The sequence below is a fragment of the Dasypus novemcinctus genome, chromosome 16 (genome assembly GCF_030445035.2).
Source record: "Dasypus novemcinctus isolate mDasNov1 chromosome 16, mDasNov1.1.hap2, whole genome shotgun sequence".
NCBI classification, from domain to species: Eukaryota; Metazoa; Chordata; class Mammalia; order Cingulata; family Dasypodidae; genus Dasypus; species Dasypus novemcinctus.
The window spans coordinates 8,936,693-8,960,163 of NC_080688.1; the positions used below are offsets into that span (position 1 = coordinate 8,936,693).

The 23,471-nt window shown below is 37.4% G+C and overlaps 1 protein-coding gene across 1 annotated transcript; it reads right to left on the reverse strand.

The window, feature by feature from the left end:
* Positions 1-22,245: 22,245 nt before the first annotated feature.
* Positions 22,246-23,208, reverse strand: LOC101417185 (olfactory receptor 2T4-like). The gene has a single exon (XM_004482372.1). It carries the CDS (start codon positions 23,206-23,208, stop codon positions 22,246-22,248), a length of 963 nt encoding a protein of 320 aa, XP_004482429.1.
* Positions 23,209-23,471: the final 263 nt, after the last annotated feature.

Consider the following 23,471-nt stretch of genomic DNA (forward strand, 5'->3'; position numbering starts at 1 on the left):
TGTTGTCTCTAAGTAAAAATAATAACAGACATGCATATATTTTACCCTAACAAGGTTTAACTCTACTATGTAAAACCAGAAAAGCATTAATTCCATACAGAATAGTGTGCAAATTCTTGGAAAACATTCACTCTCAAACCTGACATTCTCAAATATTATGATATGAAATGGATACAACTTACTATATGATAAGGGAAAAGTTTGGGGACAAGACAAAGAAATTCCTTTTGTGTACATACACAATCATCATCATAATGAAATAAGGAAGAAAGATTCATGATGATTATAGTCCTCATTTCCATAACTTGTCATATGGTCGAATTTCATATTTATTACTACCTTCTTAGACTACCCATTCCATGTTTCCATTACCCTCAGCAAGAACTTCAGCTGACCGTGGTTCTTTGCCTGGTGGGGTTGCCCAAACTTTCATTCCTGAAGATTCTGGGCCATTGTTAATCCTGCTCTGGTTGTGTTGTTGCAATTTTCCTTTGAATTTAATCATAGGACATGGCAGTACTAGGAGACGCCTTGGAGGTTCTTCTGTATTCCAGGCAAACTCTTCTTTACTACCATTATGTAGATTCAGTCCTAATTTCCCCTTGATAGTGAGGATCAATCACCCCAGCCAGTATAGTAATTCCCTTCTTTAACTGTTGAATCAGAGGTAAGAAGAGCCCAAAGTGGTCAGGTGGCAGTTTTAACTTCCAGTACAATGGAATCATTGTTGTGTTCCCTGGTGACAGTGCTCTCCCTTTTAGGACTAAAACCTGTAGACCAGCAGAGTTTGACGTTGCAGAGACAGGAAGCAAAACTTTTTCTAGTGGGCCACTAGGGGTAGTAGGGTGTGGTGCCACTCCCATTTTCACCCCTTGATTCCTGGACCTATGGATCCTGGTTATGGGAAAAAATAGCATGTAGAGTGGATGCTGGTTTGGAGCATAAACAGCCTTCTGGAGAACATTACCCCAGCCCTGTAAGGTATTGCTACCTGGTTGTTGCCATAATTGAATCCTCAAAAGGCCATTCCACCATTCTATCAATCCGGCTGCTTCAGGGTGATGGGGAATGTGGTAAGAACAGTGAATTCCATGGGCATGTGCCCATTCCCACACTTTATTTGCTCTGATATGGGTTCTTTGATCAAAGCAATGGTGTGTGGAATGCCATGGTGGTAAATAACATTTGGTAAGTCCATGGATGGCAGTTTTGAAAGAAGCATTGCATGCAGGTACTGCAAAACCATATCCAGAATAATTGTGTATTCCATTGTAGTACTGATGTGGAGAAGTAGCTGCTGGGAGTAGGGAGAGGGAAAAGGAGATGTGATATGGGGGCATTTTCAGGACTTGGAGTTGTCCTTGGTGCAGGGACAGATGCTGGACATTATATGTCTTGTCATGGCCACTGGGTGGACCGGAGGAGAGTGTAAACTACAATGTGAACCACTATCCATGTGGTGCAGCAATACTCCGGATTGTGTTCGCCAAGTGCAATAAGTGTGCCACGATGGTGAGGGGGGTTGTTGGTGTGGGATGGGTGGGGGGCATGGTGGGGAGTATGTGGGGACCTCATATTTTTAATGTAACTTTTTTTTAAAAAGAGGGGAAAAAAGAAAAAAGAATCCCTTTTAATTAAAAACAAAACAAAACAACAGCAATAAAAAACAAATCACTGCCCCTTCCATGGTGGAAGTGGTCCAATTTAGTCAACCTGCCACTATGTAGCAGGCTCGCCACCTCAAGGAATGGTGCCATATTGGGGGCTGAGTGTGGGTCTCTGCTCCTGACAGATTGGGCACTCGGCAGTGGCTTTAGCCAAGTCACCTTGATAAGGGGAAGTCCATGTTGCTGAGCCCATGCATATCCTCCATTTCTATTTCCATGGTCACTTTATTCTAGAGCCAACTTGGCAATGACAGGAGCGACTAGGGAAAGAGGCTGAGCATTAGTCACAAAGTGATTATTAAAATCTTCCCCTGCTAAAGTCACTCTCTGGTGAGTGAGCATTCATGTGGAACACAATTATTTTCATGTTTTTTGCCAACTCCAAAATGTCTATCCACCTAACTCTTCCCCAGATGGCTTTGTCACCAATTTTCTAATCATGTTCCTTCTAACTCTCTGACCATCCAGCCAAACCATTGGCAACAGCCCATGAATCAGTGTTCAAATGTACCTCTCACCATTTCTTCTTCCAAGCAAAATGATTAACCAGGTGTTCTGCTCGAATCCACTGGGCATATTTGCCTTCACCACTGTCCTTCAGGGAGGTCCCAGAAAAGGGCTGGAGTGCTGCAGCTGTCCACTTTTGGGTGGTACTTGCATATCATGCAGAACCACCTGTAAACCAGGCCTGAGTTTTCTCTTCCTCAGGCAACTGATCGTAAGGGACTCCCCAAGAGGTCAAAGTTGTGGGCTGGGAAAGAGAAGGTAACATGGCAGGGGTGGTGACCATGGGCATTTGAGCTACTTCCTCATGTAACTTACTAGTGCCTTCAGGACCCACTTGAGTCCTATCTCATATATACCACGTCCACTTTAAAACTACTGAACGCTGAGATGCACACCCAACTTTATGGTTTGATGGGTCAGACAATACCCAGCATGTGATCGACAACTCAGGTCTTAATATAGCCTGTACATAAATTCAAAAGTTTCTAATTCTGAATCACAGTGTGCTTAGTTTCTAGAAAACCAATTAAATAATATAGACATTATAGGTTTTAAATATTCAGAAAGGATGTAGACTGAATGTGTATTCTAAGTTACATCCAGACAGAATGTGGGTGATATGCTAATTCAAGCTTACCTGGAGGGTAGGTGATATGTTAATTCAAGTTTACCTGGAATGTGGGTGGTATGTTAATTCAAAACCTATTGGGTACTCAGACAAACACTTAAAACTCTAAGAAACTAACAAAGAAAAGTCCTTTTTTCATCAAAGCACCTGGTGGCTCCTACATCCTCTGTGTAAAAGGGACCCAGAAATCCTATTCAGGGTTCAGCTTTTGGACAGGAGTCCCTGGGCCTTGCTGGTTGTATAAATTCTTCTTTCTCAAGAATGTTTTCTGAGTCCTGGCCTTCAATACATGATCACTGAATCTCTGATTTCACAACATTCTCATGGTAACTTGATGGTACATGGTTAAGCGTTCAGTCTCCACTAAGGCCTAGTAGCAGGTCAAAAATTGTTTCTCAAAAGGGAAGTAGCTATTTGCAGAGGATGGCAGGGCTTTGTTCCAAAATCCTAAGTGTCTGCATTGTGATTCTCCTATAGAGACTTGCGGAAGGCTCCAGACAGCATCACTGTTTGTCACTGAAACTTCCAGCATCATTGGATCTGCTGGCTCACATAGCCCAAGTGGTAGTGCACCTGGCACAGCAGCCTGGCACAGCAGAGCCTCTTTTTGGTCTGGACCTCAGTCAAAACTAGCAGCTTTTCTGGTAACCCAGTAAATGGGCCTGAGTAGCCTCCCAAATGAGATATGTGTTGACTCCAAAATTCAAAGAGACCAACCAAACATTTTGCCTCTTTTTTGCTTGTAGGTGGAGCCAGTGCAATAGCTTATCCTGCACTGGAAGACATATCTCAACATACCCCACATCACTGGACACCTGAAAATTTCACTGAGGTGGAAAGACCTTGTATTTTATTTGGATTTATTTCCCATCTTCTCTCATGCAAATATGCCTTGCTAATAATTCTATAGTCTTTGCTACTTCTTGTTCACTAGGTCCTATCAACATGATATCACCAGTATAACGGGCCAGTGTGATGCCTTGTGGGAGTGAAAGATGATCAAGATTCCTGTGGACAATATTATGACATAAGAATTGATAATTCATATACTCCTGAGACAGGACAGTGAAAGTATACGCTGGTCTTGCCAGCCTAAAGCAAACTGTTTTTGGTGGTCCTTACTAATAGCAATTCAGAAAAAAGCACCCCCAAATCAACAGGTGCATACCAAGTACCAGAGGATGTGTTGATTTGCTCAAGCAATGATACTAAATCTAGGACAGCAGCTGCAATTGGAGTCACCACCTGGTTAAGTGTACAGTAATCTACTGTCATCCTTCAAGAGCCATCTGTTTTCTGTATAGGCCAAATAGGAGAGTTGAGTGGGGATGTGATTGGGATCACCACCCCCTCATTCTTCAAATCCTTGATGGTGGCAATGATTTCTGCAATCCCACTAAGAATCCAGTTTTGATTTACAATTTTGTTATTTACAGGCAGTTCTAGTGGCTTCCACTTGGTCTTTCCAACCATAATAGCCCTCACTCAACAAGTCAAGGATCCAATGTGAGGATTTTTCTAGTTACTGAGTATGTCTATTTCAATTTTCCATTCTGGAACTGAGGAAATAACCACAGAATGGGTCCTGGGACCCACTGGACCAACTGTGAGATGGACCTGAGCTAAAACGTCATTAATCACCTGACCTCCATAAGCCCCTACTCTGACTGGTGGACCAAAGTGACATTTTGGGTCTCCTCAAATCAATGTACTTCTGAGCCAGTGTCTAATAATCCCTGAAATATCTGTTTATTTCCTTTTCCCAATGCATGGTTACTCTGGTAAAAGGCCTTAGATCTCTGTGGGGAAAGGTGGAAAGAAGATTAACAGTATAAATTTTGGGCAGTTTAACAGGATCCTTCTCCTAATTCAAGGGGCTCTGGGTCTTTAAACTATCTCCAGTCTGGGAATTGATTAAGAGGCCATGATTCTCTCCATCTGTAATTTGATTTAAGGTTTTGTTCACTCAACAAAGAACTCTTCTGTTTATACAGATCCAGAAGAATTTTAGTAAACTGCCCATCTATTTCATTTCTAGGTAACCCATGATATACTAGCCATGCCATAACTCTACAAGACTCAGATTATTTTGAGTGCTTTATGAATTTACCTTTCATTGCAGTAGTCATGCTTTGGCGATTAATTGCTGGTACTTGACTTTTACCAGACTGAGATCTGATCATCCCCATAATGTTTAAGGATTCTAATTTCATCACAGCCCTCCCTATAATAATATCTGGATTACAGAGAAGAACAACCACAGAGCTCTTCAGGGAGGATGGAGTTAGTCTTACAGATTTTTTCCTCACAGTCCTGTTTAAAGGTTGTCCTCTGGATATTACTGGGGTGGGTGGGCAGTTCTCACATGATAAATCCATTCTAGCATTCCAGGCTCTCTAAGTCTGTGAATTCTCTCTTGTACTGTATACCAGAGCAAATTGGACATCTCAACCTCAGGCATGCTAGGCCATCTTTTGGTCCATGTTTCAGTCAGTCACCCAGGCAAACTTTTAGAGCCATTTCTTATCCCTCGAGCTACAGTGTTGAATACAGACTTCCTTATTAGTGGGTCCATATCAATAAATTCAGCCTGATCCAACTTTATTTCCTTCCACCATTTTCCCATACCCTTATTATCCATTCCCATACATATTCCCCTGATTTCTGTCCATATAAGTTGAAAAACTCAGGCAGTTCTTTCTGAGTATACCTTACTTCCTCATGGGTCACATTTTGTATTTCACCTTTGGGGGCTTGTAGTGAATTTAGTCTAGTAATAGTTCTCAAAGTCAATAGAGGTGAAGGGGCTGGACAGGAATAAAGATGAGAAATGCCTTGCAAGCTGCTAACCTCATGGCATTCTCTTCCATTTCCATCTTCTGAAAGATGAATCTCTTCAGGCAGGGGTTGGAAGGAAGTTTCCTCAGGGTAGACTGGTTGCTTAAGTTTTGCTGGTACATGCCTCACGGCTGGCAGGAGGTCCAGACACCCCGGGACAGGCTGGAGGCTGAGCAGAGTAGGCTTCAGGTTGGTTGGTACCTGCCTCAGGGCTGGAAATTGTTTCAGACTCCTTGGGGCAGACAGGAGTCTGGATGATATGGTCTCCACAACACAGGTCATTGCAAGCTTATCTTCTAAAGTCTTAGCAGAAGTCAAGGTTCCAATAACTCCAGCAATATTATTATCCCATTTGTCTCCATTCCAATTCTCTATATTCCACTCTCTTCACTTTATCTGCAGATAATCAGTTCCTTCACTTTAATTGCAGAAACCTTGTTTCTGCAGGGTTGAGATTTTATTTCCCTTTGTAACTCTACTACTTATACAATGAGAGTCTAAGTTTGGTTCTCAGATATTTCAAGCCTGCAGCTACAGGAGACAAGATTTTCTTTCAGAGCACACATAGAAACTTTTGCATCATCCATTCGGTGTTTAAGTTTCAAATTTGAAGCCTTTAACTAATCTTTCTTTTGTTAACAGTATACAGAGTATCTAGGAGACCAGCCAACATCATTATACTGTTTGACTCCACAAAACTCTTTTAAGATGTTGAAAACACTCTCACCCAGATCCTTGCTCCTTATATGCTTGGAAGTAGGGGAACCCAGTGATGATATTTTGTATATCTCGATTGCCAACTCATGCCATGGACTGTTAGCAGCTTCTTCATTATTGGAAATGGAATTGCCAGTAACATTGAATCCTATTAGAGTAGAGAACCAATTGCAAAACTCCCAGAAACACCTCAGACACCCCATATTTAAGACTCTGTTCCTCAAGAACCACTCCTGGTACCGAGCTTTATTAGTCATGATTCTCTGGGTAAACAGACTCAACAACAGATATCTGTCAATAATATGAGATTTTATGAGTCTCATGACAGTGGGAATGCATAAGTCCAGGTTCCATAGGCAGGCTGCAATCAGGGGCTGCAATGAAAGTCCAATGAAAGTTACTGATGAGTTCAGGGATATGTTGCCTTCCAATGATGAGCTGGGAAATTCTCACTCATTGCTGGAATCACGTTCCCTTTTAAGGCATTCAACTGTTTGGATAAAGCATCAATCATTGCTGCTGGCAATCTCACTGATTGATATAATTGTAATCAGCTATCTCTGATTTACTACTGCAGCGAAGTTAATGGTGACTAAAGTCCATAATTGTCTTCATATTACACTTAGTCCAGTGCTTTCTTGACCAATTACCTGGCCAATTTCTCACAATAGTCTAAGAACCATGTACCTATTCTTCCTTCTCCCTCCCCTCAGAAAGTCTGGTGGCCACTGGCTTTATAATATGATCCAAGTTCTTCCATTACTAGAATAATAATAAATCTATTTAGTCCACTGTTGCATACACATTTATGTTTGTTCATTTTTCAGTCTTGAGGATTTGAGGATTTTGATGCTCACAATGTTTCTGATTGAGATGAGTCTTAGATCTGACGGGGCAGAGGGATGGAATTGTCTTGCTTAAGTTGGGGATACTTTCCATTTTTGTGGTGGTCATTGCCTATCATCTTTTGTTCATTGTACTGAGTGAGTTCAATGAACTGTCAAATAGGTGTTGCAATTTTGCTGTGATTCAGGGCTCAACTGGCATATGAACAGACAAATGATTTGAAGTCTGTGGAACAGATATTTAATGAGCTTATTGCTAATTACAGGTCAAATACAAGGTGCAAAAGAGCCACATGTTAGGAAGTTGTAAATGAGTCTAACTCTGTTGGGAGTATATATTACTAAGTAAGGCTGACTGACAGGGTTCTGATTACCTGGGATTATCTGTCCTGCCTTTAGTGTCTAGGTATCTGTAGAACTCTCAGGAAACTCCCTGTTTTGGTCACTGTTTACTGTGGCAGTCAGTGAGATCCTGTTAAGATGTACCCAAGCATAAATGATGGATTGAACTTACAACTCATTTTGAAATCTATTAGCCATAAAAACTCATTTGTATTTATTATTTCTCCCTTTAGATCAAGGTCTTTTTCAAATGGATCACAAGCTGGAACTTGGTAAATATTCCTTGGTGCCAGGGAGGCTCAACTTTGGGAGTCATGTCCCATGCTGGAGGTAAGGTAGTGCATTTATAGGCAGAGTTTATCTTAGAGAGAGGTCAAATTTGAGGAATAAGGAGGGTTTCAGGAAGTAACTCTTAAGTAATATATAACACTAAGCTAAGGTTCAATTTCACAATGAATTGCTGATAAGTGCAACTGTCAATATCAAGGGCCTGGTGTTCTTGTGGGATTTCTGCTGATGTATTAGAGAATGTAGCTGGACCTCCCAAAATGGGAATTCAATGTTCTTTCTGCTATTATGTGTGTGCCCAAACACTGAGACAATGCCCCTTGAAAAACTATAACATATACATATGTTAAACATGTACATATGCCATAGAGGCATGCTGTAGGTGCACTCCTCACCACACATCCCCCCATTACTGACACCATGAAGCAGTGATCATTCTCTATCACAATTGTGACCTTTCTACAATCTAAAACCTCACGAAGAATAAAGTAAAAAAAAAATAAAAAAATAAAAAAGAATACCAACCATAGTCTTTATCTTACATTTGGTGTATTTTCCACCAACCCATGGTATTTTTAAAAAATATATTTTATTACAAAGGCTATGAACTTGCAAAACATACACATGTGTAGATTTCCCATACAACACAAACTATTTTGATAGTAATATTTTGATGATGCTCTTGCATGGTATGTAACAAATGTTTCACAACAATTCAAAGTGTTGGTGGAGGGGTGATGAGTCAGACACATATGATGTTATGAATGCTTATTTTGCAGGTTCACAATCTTTATTATACACTTATTGTTAATGCAGTTTCATGCATGAATGATATACTTCATTAAAATCTATTCAAATAATAAAATAAAATAACCAATAACATGCAAAAAAATAAAAAAATTAGTTAAAATTTTTCTTTGTGTCTTTCATCACCATAACATCTATTGTCTTTTATGTACAGTGAGAATTTCTTCTGTACTAGCCCCCAGTGTCTTATTTTTTTTTCACTTTGTCTTCAAAGGAAGTTTAGATTACAGAGAAGTCACATAGAAAATATAGGGGACCCCCTATTCCAAAACCCTCTCCCTCTCTCACTCTCTGCTATTAATAACATTTTACATATGTCTGCACAATTTTTACAATTGATTTACAATATCGAAGCATTGCTGCTAACCATGCTCAGTGGTTTACAAGGCCATTTTAAATTTTGCCAAACCTATAAAAGTGTATGGTGCAAAATGTATTCTTTTTGTTCCATACACTTTTATAGTTTTTGTCAAAATTTAAAATGACCTGCATTCATCATTGCAAGACCATGCAGAAAAATTCCAATGCCATGAAAAATTGCCCTGTTCCTTTTATTCTATTCTACTTTCCCCCACCTCTAAGAACCTAACTAACCACTCTTTCATTTTTTAAAGAATAATGTTCATAGTTACATGAAAAAATATTGAAGACTTGAAATATTGGTATTTTCATAATTAGGCACTGCTTATGTTCTCAAGAGATCCTTGACCTTCTAATGGAGAATATACCAGAACTCCCCATGATGGGAATTCATTATTTTCTAGTTTATTGTGTGGGTTTCCATCTACTCAGATAACATTTTGACAAGATGAAGATTTTTATATTCCATGGAAGCATGCTCCAGGTGCACCCTATCCCAAATTTGGGAGGTCCAGCTACATTCTCTAATACATCAGCAGGAATCCCAACTCAACACCCTGGAACAGTAACCATTCTCTGTCGTATTTTACAAAAGAACATTCCCACCATTATACCTTTAAATACTAACATACAAATCCCCAGGTTTCTCCTGTTCCTTCCTCTAGCCCTCCCTTAGTTCCATGGATAGTCCAAACCAATTCCCATCCTACTTCCCCTCACCTCCCAGTACTGTCAAACTGAATCATATCTCTGCACTACTATCACTCTCATCCACTGTCCAACCACTGCCTTACACCTTATCATAGATTTTGCCCATGCTGAGCATTCTGAACACCATCATCTCCTCCTACATGTTTCCTGATAACCTGTCTTCCACAATCTAGCTCTGTGATTCTGCTCAATTTGCTTAAGTTATATCAGTGAGGTCATGGAATATTTGTCCTTCAATGACTGGAGGTTTACTTCACTCAATATAAGGTCCTCTAGATTCAACTGTTGTCCCATGTGTCAATATCTATTTCCTTCTTACAGCTGAATAATATCCCTTTTTATATATGTACCATATTTTACTTATCCATTCATCTGTTGATGAACACTTGCTCTGACTCTAACTTTTGTAAATAGTGAATAATGCTGCTGTGAACATTGGTGTTTACATATCTGTTTATATCAATGCTTATAATTCTTCTGGGTATATACCCAGAAGTGGGATTGCTGGATCATATGACAGTTCTATAATTAGCATCCTGAGGAACTGCCAAACTGTCTTCCACAATAACTGCACCATTCTACCTTCTGAACAACAGTGGGTTCCCCTTCCTCCACAACTGTTCCAACACTTATAATTCTCTGGTCATTTTTTTAATAGCCACCAGTCTAGTAGGTGTAAGAAGATATCTCATAGTAGCTTTGATTTGCATTTCCCTAATTTTTAGTAATGTTGAGCATCTCTTCATCTGTTTTATTGTGATTTGTATTTCTTCTTTGGGGAAGTGTCTATTCAAATCACTTGCCCATTTTTTAAATGGGTTATCTTTTTTATATTTGAGATGTAGGATTTATACATCCTCAATATTAGGCCCTTCTCAGAAAAATGATTAGGAAATATTTTCTGCTATTGAGTAGGCTGAATCTTCAGTTTCTTGACAAAATTCTTTTAAGCACAAACATTTAATTAATTAATGTATTTATTAATTTATTAATTTATTTTAAGGAACTTTATATTACATAAATGTGACATAAAAATATGGGGAATTCCTATACACCCACTCCTTATGCCTCCCACACTTTCCCACATTAACAATATCCTTCATTAGTGTGATTCATTTATTACAATTGATGAACACATATTGAAGCTTTATCACTAACCATGGATTATAGAGATTATAGTTTACATTATAGTTTACACTCTGCAGAACAATTCCAATATCCTGAAAATGCCCCATCTTACACATATTATTTCCTCTCCTTCCTCTAAGAAACTCTGGTGGCCACTGCCTCCACATCAATAATACAAGTCCTTACCTTGGTAGAATAACATAATTCTATAGTTGAATAATAGTAACTCTACTTTTGTACATTGTTCATTTCCAAATTTTGAGGATTTTGGAATGGTGATGCTCACTCTGCCTCTATTTTGGAGGGTCTTAGATTTCATGGGGCAGATGGATGAAACTATCTTACTTGCAGTTGCAGATACGCTCTGTTCCTTGAAATGGACATTGTCCATTATCATCTCCTAGTTAGGTTCCTGGATGAGTCAATAAGAGAAAATTGAGTATAAACCTTTATATTTTGAAACATTCAAATTTTGCCTAGAAAACAAATTTTCAAATAAAGGTTTGTCTCACCAGAAACAAAAAAACAAAACAAAACAAAAAAACAAAAAAAGTACAAAGGCAGATATTTGAGCTAGTGCTCTAGAAACATTACTGTGGCTTGGGTGAGGATGGTACTGATGGAAGAGGTAAGTATTGTAGCACTGTTTAATGCACTGAGGAATACTCAGCTGGGCATGTTTGGACAGCTAAATTAGAACATTGGTTTGGGCCTAAACTTTCATGTAGATATCAATGTATCCATGAAACAGAGCTATTGGCTAAATGGGTCAGGGTTTGAGTGCTGAAACTATGAGTTTAGGGACAAGCATGAATGAAGCAGTGGGGATGCACAAGGAAGGAGTGCCTACATCTTATATGGGAGGCAATGCAGAAGAGGGTAAGAATTTATATCATCTCTTCTATTTCATTTATTAATGACTTAATACCTTTAAACATACCTTTGGCTGTACCTTCATTAACTTAACCACATGCACTTGATATTCATCTAGCTTGACACTTCCTCAGAAAGATAAACAGCATTACTATGTACCGTATGTCCAAGAAATTTCACTCCTAGGAACTTATCTACAAGAAATGAAATCAAATATTCAAGAGAATAGCAGGCAAATTATTTTTGTCCTAGATGAGCCACTTTGTCTACTTAGTGCTCAGTTTCCACATCTGTAAAGAAGATGGGAGGGATTAACAGTTTTCTGGATATTGGAGGAATCTGGTCATAGGCTGAGCACCTCATATGTATTAAACATTATATTCAAGGTCCAAAGGAGATGTTTTGTTGTTAGAGAAACCAAAGGATCAGTGAGATAAACAGTTTGAACAAGGGTGCTTCTGACTAGCAGATCTAGTACTTAGCCTGAAATATCTCTGACTGTGGAATCCAACCACACTTCCTTGACTTGAAGGCAAACATTTTAGAAAGAAATACAAGAAGTGTAGAATGGTACAACAGAGGAAAGGGAATCACAGGTTGGAACAGGTATCATGGGATGCCTGTGTATATTACATCACTACCTCCTCAAACCTACCTTATTAGGAAATTCTGATTTCCACTTAAGAGTAATGCTAGGGAAATTCTGAGAACTTAGGAAACCTCACAAATATTAAACAGTTCTTTAGATTTTAAGTGGCAGATCCTGGACTGAAAGCCAAACTGACTGAATTTAAATCCAAATCCTTTTCACTTATTCCACCCAATCAAAAACAATCTTTCAATTTAACTGTAAGTTTAAAATCAAGATTAGAATGATCTTCAAATAGTGTCAATTGGAGTACAAAAAGATAAACAAAACATTCATGTCAGAGGAGAAAATCAACAACTCTGGAAAGGTAATATATGACTTATATAATATGAATATTGTAATAACAAGGATAACTAACATTTTTTACTTTTGAATTAATCTTTCAAGGTTGGTATCTTTTTGAACAATTTTTCTCAAAACTATTCTACTCATATTACATTTCTTTACTTACCCAAAACATTTTTTAAAACTGATATTTTTCCATGTTCTGTACCAGTTTCTGTTACTTTTCAGGATTTAATTTTTGCTAGACTTGGTAGAATTATTTCTAAATACAGAAAATTTATCATCAATCACTTAGGAATAATCTTCATTTGAAAAGCCAAAGTATTCACTGATATGTCATTTTATGTGAAAACTTGTCTGCCTGTTGAAAATGGAGCAGAGTTGGAAAATTATGGTTTCCATTCTTCAATTCCAAATAGGACAAAGACAGGGTATTGTGCTAAATGGTGGTAACTTCATGATTTGATTACCCCATTTGTCTTCTTGCATATTGATCTTTTAAATTCTTCATCCCAGGAACATTAGACACTAGATATCAATTATTTTGCTGATGACATAATGAGTAATTCCTTGTTTCATAGAATAAATATTGATGTTGAGAAACATAAAATAGACCAATGTCAATGTGGAGAATGTGACTGAGAGGAAGTCACCTCTGCCATATATTCTAATTTCTTCCTTGTTCTTGAAGATGACAACAAAATTGCAAATAAACTTGGTCAACACCCTATATGGAGAGTAGCAGATGTGGGCCTTCAGGAAACAATATTGAAGATGGTAGAAAACACCAAACATGGGGAGAAAGGAAACCTCTCAGAGTTGTCTATGTGAAGCTGATCCTTGAAGGAGAAGGAGCCATCAGTGAACTGTGTATGTGTGGGTCTGGGGGGAATGAAGGCAGTGGGAAAGCAGCACTCCATGCACAAATAGTATGCAGGAAAACCAGAGAGAGAAAAATGTTTTATGTGTTGTAGAAATTGGAAGGAGACATTGAGATTGGGTGATGGAGGTTTGCAGAGAAAGGAGATATTTGATCCTGAAAAGGTGAGCAGTGCAGGAGGTTTCACGGAAAATATTTCAGATATTGATCCAAGTGAAATTTAAAGGTGTCCTTTAACATCATCTAAACATGATCTAAAGTGGCATGCATTTTCAATAACTCACTGTGGAAACACTTTTGAACCTGACCCCACTTTTTTTCTCAGGGTACAAAGGAAGGTATTTAGGCTGGAGGAAATATTATGACACAGTCTGAGATCCTGGTGGTGTTCTGAGGTACGGATGGAGGACAAGGTCAGCAACTGGCCTGCCTGGCCCTGTTAAATATATACACATTATAGCTGGGTTGGAGGGGAGATTTATCTGTTTGCTATGGTGCTAAAATCACATAACACAAAATGGGTTGGTTTCATAATGGGAATTTATTAGCTTACAGCTTTGAGGCTGAGAAAAATGCCCAAACCAAGGCATCATCAAGATGATGCTTTCTTCCTTAAGACTGGCTGCTGCTGATCCTTGACATTTCTGTCACATGACAAGGCACATGGTGGCATCTGCTGGTCTCTCCCTTCTGTTTTGGGCTCCATTGCTTTCATTTTCTTTCTTCCATGGCTTTCTCTTGCTCTCTCTGTATTCATCTAGTCTATGAAGGACTCCAGAAAGAGGATTCAGACCCATCCTGAGAGAGTTGGGTCACACATTAACTGAAGTAGCCTTGTAGACAGTTTCTACTTACAGGAGTCCACACCCACAGGATTAGACTAAATTTAAGAACCTGATTTTCTGGTGTATGTACAGTTCCAAACCATCACAGAAGAGGTGTGTTCAAAAGTTTGAGAAAGATGGTAATTCATATGCCATCCTCACACATGGAGAAAAACAGAGAAGTTGTCCCACTGAGCAAACACTCTAAATAGTTTTAATCTGTAAGGAGAGTCTGAGGAAGACTGGGAACTTTTGAATGAGTAAACCATCTGAGCTATAAAGAGGAAATTCATAATAACAACTTTTTGGATTAAGGGGAACTTAAGTGCCCACAGAGATATAAAGACATCTGCTTACAAATGCCATAGTTCATAATCAGTGGGTGAGGCATGGGTATACAGGTGGCTACTTTTTAGTCATAGGCAAGGTTATTCCTCATGGTTTGACAAAACTGTCACATTTTTACCTGATGTCATGATAAGACATCAAATTATTGCTCCTTTCATTCTCAAAACTATCATGGGTTGAACAAAATATTGTATGGTCCCCTATACATTAGGTGTATGGGTCAAAGAGAGACATTTACCACACTCTATGAAAATAAAAGAAGGAGTGAAATACTTTTCAACCTGGAAAAGAAAAAGAAAGAAGCCTATGTTAGGGACATTGGTTAAGATTAAGTTTTGTCCATGGGGATACTTACTGAGTAAAAAGCATTTGCAAAGTGCTGAACTGATAATGATGATGATGGAAATTGTGAAAAAAGGAAACATTGAATCCAGGTAACCTATATGGCAGATGTTAGGGAGTAGTGTGAAGTAAAGGAAAACTACAAACTATGTGGTATTATCTGATTCCATAGTAGAGTCTTGTTGAAGTACCCTGGAATGAATAGGAGGAATATGTAAACACTCTATTTCTGCTTATGCTAATGGAGCGAAAATGTTGTGCTTGCAAATTATGTCTTCATTACAATCAGCAGAGTTTTATTGAATCAATGTGACACTATCATATTATTCATCAAATTTTTAGCATCTGTTAGAGAACAAAGGGAAATACTAGGATGGTTATTCATAAATATTAGAATCAAACTTATTGCCTCAATATGTGCAAACTTCTTACTTTTCAACCTGAAAACATATAGATAGATTCGTGTACATCTTGTGATAATCGCAGAAGCAATTGCCCATTATTATGAGTTTAACTAAGTCTTTCTGTAAAAATGATGCCTGAGTCTTTTCATAAAAAAAAAAAGAAAAGAAAAGGAAAAGATATTTCATCTCAGTCTATTGCCTTACTTGAAAATGAGAAAACTGACTTATCCTGGATGCACACTTGGTTATAAGGATTTGAAGCATGAAAAAATGAAAAGTTTTGAATTTCCCACAAAGTATATAACAACACCTGCTTTAAAATCTCAATGAAATTCACGAAGTATGGGTTAGACGGAACACATTTTCAGACAACAGGAATTAAAAGAAATAAGAATATATATTAAATGAAAATATATACAGAAACAATGAAATTTTACACTTTTTAAAGCTCTGTTATTTAAAAATAGGGAAGTTGAATCTGGAAATAGATGAACTTACAATTTTTAAAAAAATAAAAAATATTAAACACTTACTCTTATGAAAATGAACCAAAATACCCTCAGGAAAAAAAAATCCTTACCATTCAATACTTTCATTGATAAAATATAAATGATGCTAATAAGTGGTAAAGTATAAAACTAAAAATGTGAAACAAAAGTCAAACAAATATCTAGTCAGGTATACAATTCTGGGGTTTCTGGAATGTTAATACACACTCAAGTCACAACTTCCTGTATTGGGTGTTTTTCATACTAGCTTCTGTAGCTAACAATCCAAAAATTATAGTGGCTTTATATAAAAAGATTATATTTCACACAAGGCAGGTTCCACTCAATGTTCCTAGGTGACTGGCAGTCCTTCAAGAAAAGAAATGTTCTCCTACCCCCTCACTTTTTCAAAAATTAATTTTAAAGAAGATTTAAATTATATAAATGTTACATAAAAATATAGGGGATTCCTATATACCCCATCCACTCCCTCCCTCATCTTCTTCCATTAACAATAACCTTTGCTAGTGTGATGCATTTCCTACAATTGATGAAAACATACTGAAGCACTGGTGCTAACCATAGACTATGGTTTACATTATAATTTACACTTCCTCACACACTATTTTATAGGTTTTGACAAAATGTCAAATGGCCTGTATCTGTCATTACAATGTCATGCAGGACAATTCCAATGCCCCCAAAATATCCCTATATTGCACTTATTATTCCCTCTCCCTCCCCTCAGAATCTCGTGGCCACTACCTTTGTATCAATGACAAAAGTTTTTTCATTGCTAGCTCCTTCACTTCTAATGGGAATCATCTACTGTAACTTCTATATTCATTAAGGAGACAAAACATCCCTTGTAAACCACTTCAGTTCAGACATGGCACAAACCTCACTTTTCTCTGATAAAAAACAATCATGTCATCCTTGCACAAGAAGGATTGGGACGTGTAGTCTTTGGTGGGGCTACCACTTGTCAGTTATAACTTTATGTTATATAGACGTGTAATTTGTTCATCCTTTATTCATATCAGTATCCAAATTACTGATTAACAGGTTAGTATTACTCGATATTAACCTGAAGTCACCATGTGCCTCATTATACTCATTTATGCTTATTTAGTTGATATATCACCATTTGACATAAATTAATTTCTTTTCTATTATATCTAGCCCAACATTTTTTTTTTTTGCTCACTATTTAGCTCCCAGATGCAGGACAGTGAATTTCATTTTTAATGATTTATGAATATTTGTGAATTAATAAGAGAAATATACTTAAAATATCAATTTTGCCTACTTCAGAAAAATTTAGAAAACTCTGTATCCTATATAACAACAAGGCATTTTACATTTAACTGTAAGTCAAGAGAATACTCTTCTTCACTATATTGATGTGTACAAAGAAAGTAATGGTTTTATACTTTTTCATAAGAAAAATATGATTAATCTGTAATTTTTAATGGACAAAATAAATATAATTGAAATTTTCATAAAACTAAGTTATTTATAGACATGAAATTTTTTAACATATTTCAGTAAATTGAACTATATAAATTCCTGAAAAGAAAAATCTGAAAGCAGCAAAGTTAATTTTAAAAACAGATTCAGAACAATCTGAATGGAAACAATATTAGCACATTTCCAAAATATAGCTAATTAATAAGTGATTATGTCAGCATTGAGACAGAAAAGCGAGAGATTAATGTTTGTTTGCTTTTTTTTAAAATGGGCCATGTTAAGAAAAGACACCAGTGAGGGGGAAATTACCCAAATTTAACAACAAGGGGAATTGATCACCAGCCTTGAGTCTTATGGTCATTGAAAGAGCATAAGTTCTTGGGTTCCTAGAGGTAATAATTGCAGGGAAGGCAACCACTAGTGAGATCTGGTCACAGATTGATATACTTTGTCATTGCCACTCAGTCTTGGAGAGTGACATAGGTGAGGGAAGAAATAACTGTATCTCAGGCTACTCTTATGCTCCAGTCTCCTGCAAAGATTTCTCTTTGTTCATACCATGCAAATTCAATGAGCCAGATTTCCTCTAACTAGGTCACAGAACAGACATGGAATGGCAGACAGGTATGTGGGAGGAAGACAGAGATGATCCAACAAAATGGGAATATGAAAATCAGTGCTCTGTCTTTGCTGGTGGAAAACTGGGACTAGTTTAAATAGTGTACAAATTATCATTTTGTGCCAAAAATTTTAAGACATTATCATTTGCAGTAGTAATTCCCTTCTTGGAATTAGTCATAAAAAATATCACAAATGAAGAAATATAACTTTACAAGAACCTTGTTTGTCAACAATATCATCAAGATATAAAACAGCCCCATCTAGTCATTAATAGACTATTTTAAAATTGACATCAAATCCAACCTCTGTAATATGAATCAGCCTCTATATGTTTTACTGGCAAGATATATAAGATAGTTTACTAAGTTTAAAAAATAATGAAAAATAAAAATATTTTGCAGGTCAATACATGATTATTTTATTTAAAAAGAAGTTTGAATTATATAATTCCAGGTTCCTCCTAGTTATAACAACAGATTTTATATTTTCTAAATTCAGTGATGGTCAAAGAAAGCATTTGTTTGCTAATTAATAACAAAAGGAGGGAGAAGGCAATTAAATTGTCATGAAATGTGGATTACAATGCATCTAATCTTGCATTTTAGGTCTCATTTCCTAAGCTATACCTTGAAACATGATTTTATTAATTATGGTTTTTCAAAATTTATTCTTTGAACACGTTTAAGAAAGCATATGACTTATGAAAAATCTTGCAAATTGCCCCACCGAACCAAGTGTGAATTTATTCCTAATTTTGATTAAAGATTTCCAATCACAATTTTTAAATGCATTGGATGGTCTAGATTTCATCTTTCTTTGCTATGGCACAGGAGCAGTTTATTTGGCCAAATCCCAAGCTGAAACTCAAGAATAAATTCTGAAGTTTGAAAATCTTAAAGTATTTCAGTTCATAGTTAATTATTTCATACTTGAGGAAAATGCATTTGCCAGAATCTCTTGTTGAACCAAGGGAAATGCATTTACCAGTATTCTTGTTGAACTCTGGATATGAAATTTGGTGCAGCAATTATTCTTCCATGTCTAAAAATTCTAAGTATTAATTACTATATGTGATGGAAATTTTTCCACCTGCATACATTTTGTAAATTATTAGTATTAGAAACTGTAGGAAATTGCATTTTGAACTTTTTCTAAAAAGAAAATGTACTATTCTAAATTTTTAAAAAATTAAATATATGTGTTTTGCAATAGAGTAAAAAATAATCATTGGAAGAATATGGTTCTATTCACCTATTAGTTTCGAATTGTTCCCCGTTTCTAGGATATTATAAATAGAACCATTAAATTTGTTTGTCACTATCATCTGGCAAATAGGGAAGTGATACTCTTCTCAATTATTTCAAAAACCAAAGAATGCACCTATTTATTGTCAATCACTTTAACTGCAGCAAATTTAGTTTCCTAATATGTTTTCACAAAACACTGCAAGTTCCTTATTTTTCTGTAGTCAAATAACTGAGTGTATCAGTGGGAACAGGGAATCCATACTTTTGAAGCCTTATTCTTCACAGTTTATATGTAGACAATTGGAAATTGATGGACCTAGAACCACATTTGTGGTTTCAGTTAACAAAGCCTGTTTGTGGCAATCTTTTCCCCTCAGTGTCTTACCATGTTATGGTATGGTCCCACCACTCCATTCCTCTGATATCAAAAACATTGATTATATTGTTTGTCAATCTCCTGGTCTCCTTGCCTTTAAACTTGCATTTCTCCAATTAATTAACAGTGATGCACAATTTCTAAAATGCAAACCTGATCACTTCACTGGTGGTTGTAAAAGCCAGGGCTACAGAAAGGCAAGAAATGTGGCTACAATGTGCAGCAGGAAAGAAGGAACCATTGGAAGATTGACCGTTCTGCTTGGTCAACATGGACCCTTGCTCATGTTGTTCATTTTCCCTCGCATTTTGTCACGGAGCATGTTCCCCCTCCCCCATTTCCTTTACTTTATTCATCTGAATTGCCTTTCAATTATCTAGTTACGTTTCAACATTCAGGTCCAAGGTCTTCTGTGTCACCATTGTTTTGATCAAGCTCACATGTCCAGGTAAAACTGAAGTCTCCTTATTAACTGTAATCTTTGCACACGACTGTCAATGCAATCTGTGTAATATTATTGCACCTATCTGCATATTCAACTACATCAACAATTCAAATTGGGGAAAGTAAGCATGATGCATTTTTCAGATTTTAATCTCATTTAGCTACCATTTTAAATGATTATACAGCTTAATAAATGGTCATTGAATAAATGAAGTACTGAATATTTGATGGCCTGATTCTTCTCTGATTAATAAATGACATACTTTAACAGTAAGCTCAGATGACAGCTTGTGTAGGGAAACTTCCCTAAGTTCTCCCTCCACTCTTGATTAATATTTTCTCAAAGTCCCTTAAGCACTAGTGGATCTTACAAGTACAACATAGTAATGACAGTTTCAAATGATTAATAACCACTATATGCTGCTAGGTTTCAACCTTGTGAACAAGGTAGTCCTCAAAATATATGTGCAGTTGACTGGATGGTTCAGGAATGTTGAAATGAACATGAGCTCAAGAATAAGTCATTTAGCTGCCAGAAAATGAAGAACAAGATTGTGGAAAAAGGGAAGAATTACCGATAGTTTAAATTTATTTTATTTATTTATTTATTCTTTATTTTCTTTTAAATTACATTAAAAAAAATATGAGGTCTCATATACCCCCTACATCCCCTACCCCACTTCTCCATATCAACAACCTCTTCCATCATCGTGGCACATTCACTGCACCTGGTGAATATATTTTGGAGCACTGCTGCCCCACATGGACAGTGTTCTACATTGCAGTCTACACTCTCCCCCATTTCATCCAGTGGGCTGTGATGGGACACACAATGTCCAGCATCTGTCCCTGCAGCACCACCCAGGACAACTCCAAATTCTGAAAATGTGACATCATATCTCTTCTTCCCTCTCCTTACCATCAGCAGCTACTGTGGCCACTTTCTCCACATCAATATTACAATTTCTTCCCTTATTAATAACAGTAGTTAAAAAAAAATAACAGTAGTTCCCCAGCAGAACATGAGTTAAGTCCACTCTAATCCATACTCTTTTCCCCCATCCTGTGGACCCTGGGATGGTTATGTCTGTCTTCTACTTGGAAATAATTTCAAAATGTCAGAAAATTTGCATGATAAAATAGTACTAAGAATCATATATCCTTTAACCAAGATAACACATATTGTTAATATAGGCTAATATTATAAACCTTTTGATTCCCTAATTTCTCTATCCCTCACCTCTCTGTTTTTCCCTCTCTCATTTGAGTCAGTTACATAGCTCATGGCAGTGTACCAGAAAATATTTCAATTACGTGTTTCCTATGGAATCACAGTGCAGTTATCAACTTTGGAGGGTCCCCCACCCTCCCTGTAAGGAAAGTCCTGCTAATTCCTTTTCAATATGTCTTCCAAAGGAAACATTGTTAGATACTACACACCAGCATCCTGTCTTTCCCCCAACTCATGACTCAGTTAGGAAACAGCCAATCAAGATAGAGTAAGGCTTATAGTTGTGGTGAGTAGCTGATCACAAAACTTAAACAAGCTAGGACTTTCCAGCTTATAGTACAAACTCAATACCATAGTTAAGGGACTTTGGTTGAACATTAGTTCATTGTAAGAGTAACTTCTCCTGGGAGGGGATTTAGACACCATTTTCAGTACATGCAATGAATAACCAGGTAGGTTAGAGCATATAAGAGCATAGAGTATGTGCAGTAAATACTTTATAAGCAGAAACTCCTAACTATCAATTTTTCCTTCCAAACCACAAAACCCATTCCTAACACAAACCAGTATAAGACTGCTACTCTTACTTTTCTGGGAAGTGAATGTGAGACTTCTGTCCTAGCCTCTATGACTGAACAAACCTCTTTCCCTTGATTGATCAATCTTGGTGTCAACTTCTATTCTCTGCACCATGCAAAAGAACCAGGGAATGTGTAAGATTCTGTTACACCTTCAGTAAATATAAAATACAACTTTACAATACATTTTGAATGAAGAAAAAGTATAATATTGAATTGCTTTCCAATGGGAGGGCAATGAAAATTATATGGGATACAATAATATAAGAGTCAGTGGAATATGTTATCATTATGTTCTAAAATTCTTGCATATACAAAAGAAAAAATGTTTACTCCATGAAAATTTCCTACTTTACAGTTTCTTGAAAGACAGGTCCCACATTCAACATTTTCTTCAGAGCTCCTGTGACATCCTTATTCCTAAGACTATAGACTAAAGGATTTAACACAGGAGTGAGTATGGTGTAAAAAAATGATACAACCATGTCCTTTTCTGGTGTGTGGTAGGAGCTGGGGAGCATATAGGTATAGATGGCAGCTCCATAGAACAGGATAACCACAGTAATGTGGGAGGAACAGGTGGTGAATGCCTTCTTCCGGCCCTCTGCTGAGTTCATCCTATGGATGGTGAGGATGATGAGGTAATAAGAGCCTGAAATGACTGTCACAGGGATCAGGAGCATGAGGATACAGCACAGGTACAAAACAATCTCATAAAATGAGGTGTCAGAGCAGGAGAGCTTTATTATGGCAGGGACCTCACAGAAGAAGTGATGGATTTTCCGGGATCTACAGACAGGGAAGGTCATGGTGATAGGTGTGATCATGAAGCCATCCACTGATCCCAAGAACCAGCAGCCAGATGCCAGGAGGATACAGACTCTATTGTTCATGAGGATAGGATAGTGGAGAGGACGGCAGATGGCCACATACCGGTCATAGGCCATGGCAGCTAGAAGGAAAAATTCTGAACCTGCTAGTGTCACATAGAGGAACATTTGTATCCCACATTCAGGGACTGAGATCTTATTCGCACCCACAACCTGGTCCATGAGCATCTTGGGCACAGTGACAGAAATGTACATCACATCCATGAGAGACAATTGGCTGATCAAGAAGTACATGGGTGTGTGGAGGTGGGCATCTGAGTGTATGAGAAGGATCAGGATGGCATTTCCAGACAAGGCCATCAGGAAAATCACAAAAATGACCACACAAAGGAGAGCTGGGTGTTTGGTTTGACTGAAGAGTCCCACTAGAATGAAGTCAGAGCCTTCAGTGTGGTTTGCCAGCCATGTAGCATTGTCCATGAGGCTTTACCTAAGGGCACCAAGGCAAACACTGGGGTTACATGAAACACTCATGGAGATTCAATACTTGGTGGTATATTTTCAGTGAATGTGTTTGTGTTTCTCTTTTCGTTTTTATCTACCTTATTGTGCTAACAGGCAAACTCCCTTGAGCTTGTTGAATTTAAGATTTTAAATTACCTTTAATTGTCCAAATTTATTTTAAAAAGTGAGTGAATTTACAACTATTGTTTTAATGGATCTACTGTTTATACTGAAGGTTG